Raw genomic sequence first — 12,174 nt, 5'->3', positions numbered from 1 at the left:
CCATGTAACACGGTGGTAAAAATGCCCCTGTGCCAACTTTTTTGCAACGTGTTGCTGCCATTAAATGATAAGTTAATGATTATTTGCAAAAAAAAATTACGTTTCTCAGTTCGAACATTAAATATCTCTTCTTTGCAGTCTATTTAATTGAATATAGGTTGAAAATGATTTGCAAATCATTGCATTCTGTTTTTATTTACGATTTACACAACTTCACTGGTTTTGGATTTTGTACTTTTATTTTTACAGTAAAATTCTGCCAACAGTATTTTACCATAACATTTACAGGCTTTTTTTTACAGACAAGACAAAAAATTTAATTATTGTTTTTTTACAGTAAAATTCTGGTGACTGACATGTCAGTATATTACAGTAATATTTACAGTGTAATGACTATTTTGGGTCGTGTGTTTGAAAACCCACATAGATGTGGCGCGAGATGACAGAACTGGTGTCGTACAACAACAACTATTCCTGCTACCGCAAGGCCTTCAGCGAATGCCACGGCTTTAAGATCCCAATCCTGGGCGTGCACCTAAAGGACCTCATCGCTGTGCATGTGGTGTTTCCTGACTGGGCGGAAGACAGCAATAAGGTGAACCTGGTGAAGATGCAACAGCTCTACGTGACTTTTAACGAGCTGGTGTCTTTGCAAAGCGCAGTGGCCCAAGTGGAGCCCAACATGGACCTCATCTACCTGTTAACGGTATAAAAACACTTTTTTGATTAAATGAACATGATGTGTTGAAATGTGTTGTCTGCTCATGTATAATGGTGTGTAATGTTGGTTGGATGTATAAGTCACTCCCCCCAGGAATGTGCGATGTCGCAATTGCGCTAATTCACACCAATACCCGCATAAATTGTGTGGCCTCACACCTTTGTCCAATACCCGCAACTTCGCCGCACATTTTGGCTGATCAACGCCCATCATTCTCATCATTGTGCTAAAATAAAAACTTGAGTGGACAAAGCAGGAATAACAACGAGTAACAATATATCAACTCTTATTGATCAAACCGCATAGCTCAGACCTACGTCCTGTCCCTGTCTGCAGCGCTAAGCCTTCTGGGTAATGTGGCATAGAAACATTCACGTCCTAGTTTACATGTATTTATATATTTATTTAACATGTATTCATCCCAGGTAAGACGGTTTAAAACATATTTTCATTTGCAATGCTGACCTAGAAGCGATGATAATCTCTCATCGTCTCTCATTTGCCAACAAACGTTTGCACTATAGATCGCTTCCTTAATGTGAGGGGATACATGTGTTGGAACATAAATGTTTAGGATGGACAAACACTTTTAAAGGGGAACTGCACTTTTTGGGGGAATTTTGCCAATCGTTCACAATAATTGTGAAAGACATGACAACAGATGGATTTTTTTTAATGCATTCTGACTTGTAAATAAACCTAATAAAAGTCCGCTTACATCAGAGCCAATTGGAGCTCTTCTTTTCCGCCCATAAAGTCTAATTAATTACCCATCCAAAAAGGGCCAACAATACTCCATTTATATATATATATATATATATATATATATATATATATATATATATATATACATATATATCCATCCCTCCATCCATTTCTTACCGCTTGTCCCTTTCGGGGTTGCGGGGGGTGCTGTAGCCTATCTCAACTGCATTCGGGCGGAAGGCGGTGTACACCCGGGACAAGTCGCGGGTCGGGTCGGGTCGGGCGGTTGAAATAAAAAAAAAAAAGATTTTAAATAGATTCAGGCGGGTGGCAGTTAAACCAATTCGGAAATATATATACATAGTTAAATGTTGTTACCCACATACGAAAAATGAGCAGGCACCTGCTGCATATGCCACAACAGAAGAAAAAAAAAAAAAGAGATGGACACTTTTACGGAGCGGAGAAGGCCCCCGACGCCTCGCCGGGGTCCGGGACCGAGGCCCCTTCCCCCGAGAGGGCCCCACCGGGAGCCGTAGCTGAGGCGATCCGCGAGAAGGGCCCGACGCACGTCCAGGGTCACCACCGCGCCCACCGCACCGACACCCCGCCTCGTCCGCCTTCGCCGCGGCCGGCGTCACGCGCAGCAGGTAAGCAGCTTACCTGCCCGCCACCCCCGTGGCCGGGGGCTCGTAACAGGGGTCACTCCGCGCGCTCCGCCCGCGCAGCTTACCTGCCCGCCACCCCTGTTGCCGGGGGCACGTAACAGGGGTCACTCCGCGCGCAGTGCGCTCACGAAAGGGGTGGGGCTCACCCTGGTTGATATAGACAGCAGGACGGTGGCCATGGATGTCGGAACCCGCTAAGGAGTGTGTAACAACCCACCTGCCGAATCAACTAGCCCTGAAAATGGATGGCGCTGGAGCGTTGGGCCCATACCCGGCCGTCGCTGGCAGCGAGACGCGCTTGGAGGTGCGCTCAGTGCGGCTCCCATATGATTGCGCACTGGTGTGCGTCTGGGTCGTGACAGCGTGGCACGCGAATGTCTGTGCTGCATTGGATCAGTCTCCTTTCTTTAACAGGCAAAAGCTTTATAACCTCACTAATGCCTTGCATCGTCTATATTAGATATATAACAACGGGCGGGTGCGGGCGGATGGCGGGCGGGTGCGGTTCTGATCAAATGTTACATCGGGTGGATGGCGGATGGTTGACGACTTTCTGATGCGGTTGCGGATGAAATAATTGCCTATCCGCGCATCTCTAATATGTATGCATACATATATATATATCTATATATACATATATATATATGTATGTATATGTATATATATATGTATATATATATGTATATGTATGTATATATATGTGTATGTATATATATATATGTGTATGTATATATATACTGTATATATATATATATATATGTGTGTGTGTGTGTGTGTGTGTATATATATGTGTATGTATATATATATATATATATATATATATATATGTATATATATATATGTGTATGTGTATATATATATATGTATGTGTGTTTATATATATATATATATATATATATATATATAATATATATATATATATATATATATATATATATATATATATGTGTATATGTATATATATATATGTATATGTATATACAATATATATACTCCCATAGGCTCCATTGTAAGCAGACTTTTGTTCGAATGTATTTGGGACAAGCAGTAGAAAATGGATGAATGGATGGATTTAATATTTACAATGCATTACAAAAAAAAATCCATCCGTTGTCATGTTTTGATTGTGAATGGAGGGGTTAGTGTGTCTGCCTCACAATACGAAGGTCCTGAGTAGTCTTGGGTTCAATCCCGGGCTCGGGATCTTTCTGTGTGGAGTTTGCATGTTCTCCCCGTGACTGCGTGGGTTCCCTCCGGGTACTCCGGCTTCCTCCCACTTCCAAAGACATGCACCTGGGGATAGGTTGATTGGCAACACTAAATTGGCCCTAGTGTGTGAATGTGAGTGTGAATGTTGTCTGTCTATCTGTGTTGGCCCTGCGATGAGGTGGCGACTTGACCAGGGTGTAAACCGCCTTCCGCCCGATTGTAGCTGAGATAGGCTCCAGCGCCCCCGCGACCCCAAAGGGAATAAGCGGTAGGAAATGGATGGATGGATGAAAATAAAGTGCAGTTTCCCTTTGAAGCGTAAAAACAAACACAGAGAATGTCTTCAACTTGTGGACAACAGAGCAGACAGCGAACAAAAAGGAAGCCGTTGGTGGTGTTTCTTTCTGCAATTATAATTAATTATTATTATTAGTAGTTATAATTAATCAAACCAGCTTAGTGATATAAGTATGTGCTTTTACTGCTATCTAATATCTACTTTTAAGTATGCTATAAAACAAATAAAACATCAATTCCGTATTATTATTTTTTTTTCACTTTTGGTAGCAATCCTGTGCTTTTTTAGGTTTATGTCACAGGGAACACTTAAAACATTGATAATAAATTCATAAAATCACAAGTTGATTCAATGTTATTTGGGAAAAAAAAGCCTCAAAACATTGCAAATTTTGTCGCAACTTTCTGAAAAAGCTGCCATCAATTCATGCATTTTAGACTGAAACAATAAATAAAAAAAACAGCAAAATCCTGGAGGGACTGATTAATGTAGAAATACGTAAATCTTTGCGTATTGTAACATATTCTCTTGTTCAGCTTTCTTTAGACCTATACTACACAGAAGACGAGATTTATGAGTTGTCGTTGCTAAGAGAACCACGGAACCCTAAATCACTGGTAAGTGTCCATGTAAGTCCAAACCACCAAGTAGTACCAACCAAATAAGACAAATCCTTCCCTGCTAATCATTGAAAATGTCTAAATCATTTTTATCATACAAAGCTATTGTAGCTTTATTTAGGGATTGGTTCCTTCAACATTAGAACCGATACGGTATCATTTCCCAGTACCTGGGAGTAGGGGTTGGAAGAAAGTCAATTTTGATGTCGTAATATATATTTATTTATTCATTTTATAGTCTGTCACTGTACTACTACCTTGCTGTCCGGGCTTGTGAACAAGGCAGTACGAGAGTGGACAATTAATAAGTAGAGATAGAGGATTTTTTTTACAATTATGTGTCAAGAATCTTGATACACTTTCTGGAAAATGACATTAAATTAGAACATTTATTTTTGACTGCTTTTTGACTCAGTTTGTCCAATTAATTATTACTGTCATCTATTGTACATATACACAACTTGTATTTTAAGCTGCTTTCATCATTGAACTTTGTGGAATACCGCAATTTATTGTTTTATCACAATATCACAATATTTCAAACTACTGTTTTTTCCCTCTGTGTGTGTCCTCTTCTAGCCAACCTCTCCAACAACTCCCAACAAGAACCTTGTGCCCTTGGACTGGGCCTTGGGTGTCACGACCAAACCAGACCCCTCCCTGGTCAATAAACACATCAGGAAGGTGGTTGATGTGAGTACACATGTGGGACAAATATACACTATTTTATGTGTGGTTAAAACGTGACTAAAGTCACTTTTTCTTTATTTTCTTCTGGAAGTCTGTCTTCAGAAATTATGACCCCGACCACGATGGGTATATTTCTCAAGAGGACTTTGAGAATGTTGCTGCTAACTTTCCCTTCCTGGACTCCTTCTGCGTCTTTGACCAAGATCAGTGAGTAATACAAACTCTTTAAAGTACTGAAATACACAGAGAATACCTCTTCAACAACACTGCAGTACATATACATATACATATACATATACATATACATATACATATATATATATGTATGTATGTATGTATGTATGTATGTATGTATGTATGTATGTATATATGTATATATATATATATATGTATGTATGTATGTGTGTATATATATATATATATATATATATATATATATATATATATATGTGTATAAAGTTAAAGTACCAATGATTGTCACACACACTAGGTGTGGCGAAATTATTCTCTGCATTTGACCCATCACCCTTGATCACATATATACATTGTCTTTATAATCCGTTTTGTCATTAAACATCAATTAACATTGATGTTCATCAACATTTAACATTGTCACGTTATCGATGGGAAAATTCATTTTTAGACAATATGATTTGCCTGAGTGGCTAAGAGACACCAAAAGTAACAAGCGGTAGAAAATGGATTAGAAAGGAAAGATTTTTAAAAAAATTTAAAAAATAAAAACTTTTTTTTTTTAACTTGGGACTTCCTGTGGGCCGGATTTTGGATGCTGCCATAACTTTTATGGCACAAAGTAGACCCAATGACAGACTAGACGAGTAGGCTTGGTCCAGACCACCAAGGCATACTACAGCCTACAGGGGTTTGAGGGAAAGACACGTTTCTTGGACGGGTTGGAGCACTTATATAATGGGACTGGGACTTTTAGGGTCACTTATTTGTCCCCAAAAGAATTGGGGACAAATAAGTGACCCTAAAAGTCCCAGTCCCATTATAAAAGGTCAATGGACTCAGGAAGGACTACTAGATAGCTGCAATATTTTTGTGTTCAGACAAAGTTTTTTGTGTAAGAGATGTTTCTTTCCTGCTGACAGTTTCGGCTGCCACTTCAGCTTTTATCAGAGCTGTCGTAATTTCCTGGTGTGACGTGTCTAAAAACAGCTGTCCGGGTCGGAGAACTTTATCGTGAAAGTTTCCCGACGTAACTATTCTCCGCCCTGGCGTTGCCAACGAAGGACAGTGTCCCAGGTGTGCTGGAGCATGTACTGTATGCCCCCTCATCCTTAATGATGGTGTTGGCCCCTCGCTTCCTAAATTCCATAGCCTCTTTGATAGATGTATTTATTTGTTTCCGATTAAAAGACTTTTCCGTTGTCCCAGTCCATGAGGTGATTGTTCCTCTTGCAGTTTCTTGTTTTTTTCCTTTCCGCATTCATTTTTGTGTTCTTTTTTCCTGGTGCTGAAGGTTTGTCCAGTCTTGCCAATGTAAGTTGTATTGCATGATCTGCAAGGTATTTTATAGATGACTTAAACGGACCTGATGGTCACAAAGTAGCCCCAAAAGGACCGTCTTGCTCCAAAAAGTCCCAAGGTCCCAAAGTATGCTAAATTGTACTTACCAGTAAAAGTCCAGGTGCTCAAAAAAAGTCGGAAATGTACCCAAATAGTGTGGGGGAAAGGCCAGTTTTGGTGCATTTAGAAAATGTTGGCCAACCCAATTTATCATTAGGAGCATTCGATGAGTTATTTTGAATTAAATTGTTTCAACTGAGACCGAGTAAATACTAAAAACAGACTAGGGTTAAGATTGGGAACAAAACACCAGAGTACCTTCTAACCCTACTATTAGCAAGGGAGCCCCACCCAGCGAGGACACCAAGCCCAACAATAGCTGCTGCATGCATAGCTGAACAGGCCCAATGACCCAGGATCCATGAGCTGAAGATATGCACCGACCTCCAGGAAGTAGCCCACCACACTCCAGAGAAGTCAAATCTGCAGTCACAGGCCACCTCCGTTGGGGAGCAAGACCCAGGACCCTGTGTGAGATGCAGCGTGATTAAGGAAGGCCCACCATCTACCCTACCTCATCCAGCAGTGAGTTAGGCAATCTCACTCAGGGAACCCACCTCTGCCACCCAAGGGTACCACGAGTACCCCCAACCAGGCAGCCAACCACCTACTAGAGGGAAGGCCAGGTGCCATTGGTTCTGCCTTTTCATACAGACACTAAGAGGTTTGTGGCTACACGTTCTGTCTGTGCCTGGATCAAATCCTCCCATCAATTTCCTGCAGGGTTGCTGTGGCCTCTTCTCATTCCTTCCCATTGTTCCGGACTTTGTCACGGAACTACCAGTCTCCAGAGGGTGTTCTGTCATCCACACCAATGTGGGCAGATTCTCTAAATTCACTCCGTAGACTTCCTCCCTCCTTGGAAACTGCCAAACTTCACGGGATCCCCGCAGATTTGGGGGACAGAGTTCCTCAGTTTTTGTCAGCTACATGAAGATCTTTCTGCAAATTGTTGTGGGCTGCAGCCAGTTACCACCAGGGTACCACCCACAATCTAACGAGCCAACCTTTGAGGTGTGTTTTTCACCAGCATCCTTTATTGTGGTCCGTCTATCTCCAATGAGTGAAGTATGCCTCATCTGCTCATGTGGTACATAAGTTCCATCCTCCCATCTTTTCCAGGAGGTCAAGTCCACTGTTATGGTAAATGGGTTATACTTGTATAGCGTCTTTTTACCTTCAAGGTACTCAAAGCGCTTTGACACTATTTCCACATTCACCCATTCATACAGACATTCACACGGAGTGAAGTGTCTTGCTCAAGGACACAACGGATGACGGAAGCCGGGGTATTGAACCAGGAACCCGGAGGTTGCTGGTACGGCTGCTCTACCAATCGAGCCACGCCGTCCACTGTTCCCTTCATGCGCTGTCTGCACCGTGTGGGGTGTGACACCCCTGCCACTCTATCCTACACAGCCAAACGTAACCAAACCCTGGAAAATCGCCACCGTAGACGAGCCCCCGACAATAGACCAAAAAGTTTGGTTATCGTCCCGAGACATTTCACTGTCAGGCGGATTAAAGAAGCTGGCACCAAGATTTATTGGCCCATATGAGGTGGAGCGGATGGTTACTCCTGTCACGGCTCGACTTAAGGTCTCCACGTCCTTAAAGTCATATCCTGTCTTCCATGTCCCCCGCCTGAAGCCGGTGGAGTCAAGTGACCTTAGTTCTCTACCGGTTTCTCCCCCTGTTCCTCAGCAGGTGGTTGGTCATCACAAGGGGGTTACCGCCCAGAGGATCATTCCTGGATGTCTCATTCCCTCATCATTGACAAGACATACGTTTCTGTGGGTGGGGTTAACAGAAAATTACTGTTTTACTCACCATTCGTCTGCATTCTTGGATTCCTTTCAACTATGTTGCACAGCATTGTGACAGCCATTACATTTCCATGCACTAAATCAGTCGGATTTCTTAAATAGTTAGTTTTTTTGTAATTTCACACCTATGTGTGAAGTCCAAGTGTCCATGCAGTTTCTCTAATGCGACTATTGGTCATATGCCTCCCGTACACGGGGGATGGGGACTTATTTTATTTTAGCGCGGTTGAATAAATTCCTTTTCCGCTTGACCTATGACGTCACACTAGCCATCTGTGGATCCTTACAACTTGTTTTAAGTGATGTCCACTGTAATATTGGCACATATTACAAATATTACGTCTGTAATGGCTATGATGATGTTAAATAGCAGACAGTATCAAGAAATTATCTTGGATTGCGCTACGAACATGACGCTACTACCAACAATGTATCGGGGTGGATGAAGGTCCGAAGGAAAGACAGACCAGAGGGAGAGTTTTTTGGAAGGAATTTTTGTACGAAAAATCATGAAACAAATACATTTTGAATGTCTCGGAGTTCTTTCAAAAGGCTTTGTGGATTGATGTCAAGAGTTTTAAGTCCGAAGGAAAAGACTGTTCGTGCCACGGTCGGTCGATACAGTTACAGATGAAGTTTGCAATGTTCTGGACTATCTTGCCAATTGTGCAGAGTACAGAGTTATTGTTCATCAGTTTGGAGTGCACAAATGCAGCGTGAAGAGTTTTGTGTACGCTTTATTATTTTTAATATACCTGCTTCATTATCTTTCATTTCATTCGTATTTTGTTCGGGAGTCCAAATTAAGCAGGCATTTTACAATTCTAGCTACCTTCTGAAATAAATATCTGTTTCTTTTTTTACTTCCTGAGATAGGCTCCAGCACCCCCCGCGACCCGGAAAGGGACAATCGGTAGAAAATAGATGGATGGATGGATTGATGCCCTTGAAAATGTCCTGTTATTTTAGTTTGTGGAGCAAATAAACAGACTCTTCTTCATTACAATATGTTTTTGTTGAACGTTATCTGCTTCTGGGTTGTATCCCGCGCATTGAGACTGACGCAAGCGAAGGGTGCTCTCCGGACGCACACACCCACTCGAGAAATCTGGTTTCCAATCGCATAATCCAGGTGTGTTAGTCCGACTTTTCAAAAACCGAACACGATCGGATTAAGGTGTTTCCATGGGCTGTAGGAGGCTTGCTTAGAGCTACCATGTTTCTTTTAGACTAATTTCCCTTGATCAAATATTTTCTAGCTTTTCACACTAAGTACATATGATTTGGTTTAATATCCTATCAGATTACCTCTTCGTAAGGATCGGCAGGGGATCAAATACTTGTTTGTACATAACACCAGACATTTGTCTGTGTAGGTAAATATTCTGCTCATGTTATTTTTTTGTTTTCTTTCCTTACCTCCCTGTCACAGAGATGGACTGATCAGTAAAGATGAAATGATTGCTTATTTCCTTCGAGCAAACCCGTTGCTGCAGAGTAAAATGGGTCCAGGATTCGTCCATAACTTCCAGGAGATTACATTTCTGAAACCAACCTTCTGTGAACATTGCACTGGATTTGTATGTACATTGAAACGGTCATTCTTTCATTTATTTTCTACATGCAAACACAAGTGCAATTACATGGTATTAGTGACATTTCATTGATCATTTTGCTTGCTGTAAATATCCTAAAGTAAATGTAAATGTCAGTCCGATTTCAACTCTAAATCTGATAATACACATATTCAACTACCGTTTTTTTCGGAGTATAAGTCGCACCGGAGTATAAGTCGTACCTGCCGAAAATGCATAATAAAGAAGAAAAAAAACATATATAAGTTGCACTGGAGCCCAGCCAAACTATGACAAAAACTGCGACTTATAGTCCGAAAAATACGGTACTCAAAATGTTATTGTCTCATCTCAGGTAACTTTACTTCATTTTGTACAAGATTCCTAAGATGAAAATGACTCATTTTTGTAACACGACTGAAAGTAACATGAAATATAACCACATGACATTTATAGTTTTAATAACAATAATTAAGGTAACAGGACAGAGCTTAGATTTTAACCTCCAGTCATAGTTTTTTTTTCCAGAAAAAATTACTTACTTTTGTTTTCCCCCTGGCCTACAGAGGATGTGAACATGCAACTTCCTGTGGAACTTGTGACTAGGGATGGGTACTTTCACATTTGAACAGAATCAGATAAGGTACCAATTACCGGAACATGGAATAATTTTCGGTACTTTGGTGTGTCCTCATGTGATAAACATTTTTTAAATAAAAAACATCTAAAAAATAATTGATTTAACATCTTACAGTGATAACTTTTCTGTCTGGGAGTGATATCTTGTTTCCTTACAATTCTGAGTCTCCTTTACAGTGCAGTTGCAATTCCAAGACAATAGATGGCAGTAGAGTGTAGACTACGATGTGTTGCCGTAGTCAGGAAGTAGTATTTGCCATTAATTTGAATGTGCCAGTCTGGTCTTTTGTTGAGCCCAACAAAGTGTTTATACTGTAAATATTGCACGTATCAGGTGTTTGATTGTACAGCGCATCTTAGTTGGAGTTTTTATTAACAAATTTGGAGGTGTTGAATTCGCCATGTAAAATAGGTAATCGGTAGCATGTATATGGCATGTTCAATGTAAATTAGCATCGAAGTTAGCACATTTCAATCATTATCTTTGAACTCTTATCAGGCATGCTTGCAAAAACAAAAATACTTAGAGACAGTCTGTTATGAATCCGCTTGTTTGGCCACTGAGTGCTTGAGCCGGTGCTGAGTATGCACCGGACGTAATGTCATGTGCAACAAAGATATTGAAATATGACACCATTTGATTTTACGTGAATTGGTACGCAGTAGTACTGGCGGAATCTGGCACCGAATTGTGTACCCATCCCTACTTATATATTATTCCACATATATTAATATTCCAACTTAATCAGAGAGAGTAATTTGTTCGGGTAACAAGACTGAGTGAAAACAAAGAGTCACTACTTAAGTGTACATTTTAACTAAATTGTCATTGTTTTTAAATGAAATAGACCTTACGTATTGTTAAGATAAAGAGTACTATAAAAATGTGAAAAAATAAATTAAACTATTAAAAAATAAATAACCTAGATGAAGGATTAAAATGATTATATTTCATAGTAAAGTCAAATTTTTGGAAATGAGAAAACTGACAACAAATGCTATTTTTCCATTATTCATACTTCAAATTGTACTGAATAAATATGCAATCATTTACAGGACATTTTACTTCTGAACATTTTTTTTATTTTACATTTATTTAATTCTGCATATTTATATATCCTGGGGACGCAATTGGCACTGATTCGGTAGATTCAATCGTTGACCAATCATTGATTGTTCCTTGATGTCGTTATTGGTAAACAGAATCCTTGGGCTCAATAGCTAGGAGGAATCATAATAATATTAATTAAAATCATGTCAATAAATGTTCTCATTCATCCAGGTCATTGTCATCTCAGGGCATTCAATCGATCGCAACTGGACCGTTTGGTTTGTCTTCGAAGACGTTTCGCTGCTCATCCGAGTAGGCTGAGCAGATCTAGTCCAGCGGCAGGTGACAAAACCCCAAATATTTATATTCCAAAAAAACAGGAGGGTGTGTCTGGGCAAGGATGGTTTCGCCCTTTCGTGGTGAGAAAAACAACTGTTTTGATGCAAACGAGCAATATTAACTGTCAAAGCCAACGACAGTCATTGAAGCGTTAGCATTGAGGTATTGTGTGGCAGAACAACCACTGTGGATCGACTACTACCAGTCCAAAAGGGTCGGAATCCCCTGCGTAAGCATTCCA

The 12,174-nt window shown here is 40.5% G+C and overlaps 1 protein-coding gene across 4 annotated transcripts in view; it reads left to right on the top strand.

Moving 5' to 3' along the window:
• The window catches only part of rasgrp3 (RAS guanyl releasing protein 3 (calcium and DAG-regulated)), a 77,696-nt gene that overhangs the window by 50,093 nt on the left and 15,429 nt on the right, over positions 1–12,174 (top strand). For all 4 annotated transcript variants that reach the window (XM_061964615.2, XM_061964621.2, XM_061964623.2 and 1 more), the window contains 5 exons: positions 428–706; positions 4,138–4,218; positions 4,801–4,914; positions 5,003–5,118; positions 9,763–9,910. In XM_061964615.2, the coding sequence (XP_061820599.1) occupies positions 428–706; positions 4,138–4,218; positions 4,801–4,914; positions 5,003–5,118; positions 9,763–9,910 (738 nt within the window). The remainder of the gene's footprint in view (positions 1–427; positions 707–4,137; positions 4,219–4,800; positions 4,915–5,002; positions 5,119–9,762; positions 9,911–12,174) is intronic.

Source organism: Nerophis lumbriciformis, linkage group LG02 (assembly GCF_033978685.3).
Source record: "Nerophis lumbriciformis linkage group LG02, RoL_Nlum_v2.1, whole genome shotgun sequence".
Taxonomy (NCBI): domain Eukaryota; kingdom Metazoa; phylum Chordata; class Actinopteri; order Syngnathiformes; family Syngnathidae; genus Nerophis; species Nerophis lumbriciformis.
Note: the sequence above shows the minus strand (reverse complement) of the source record. Positions and strands in the feature narration are given on the sequence as shown.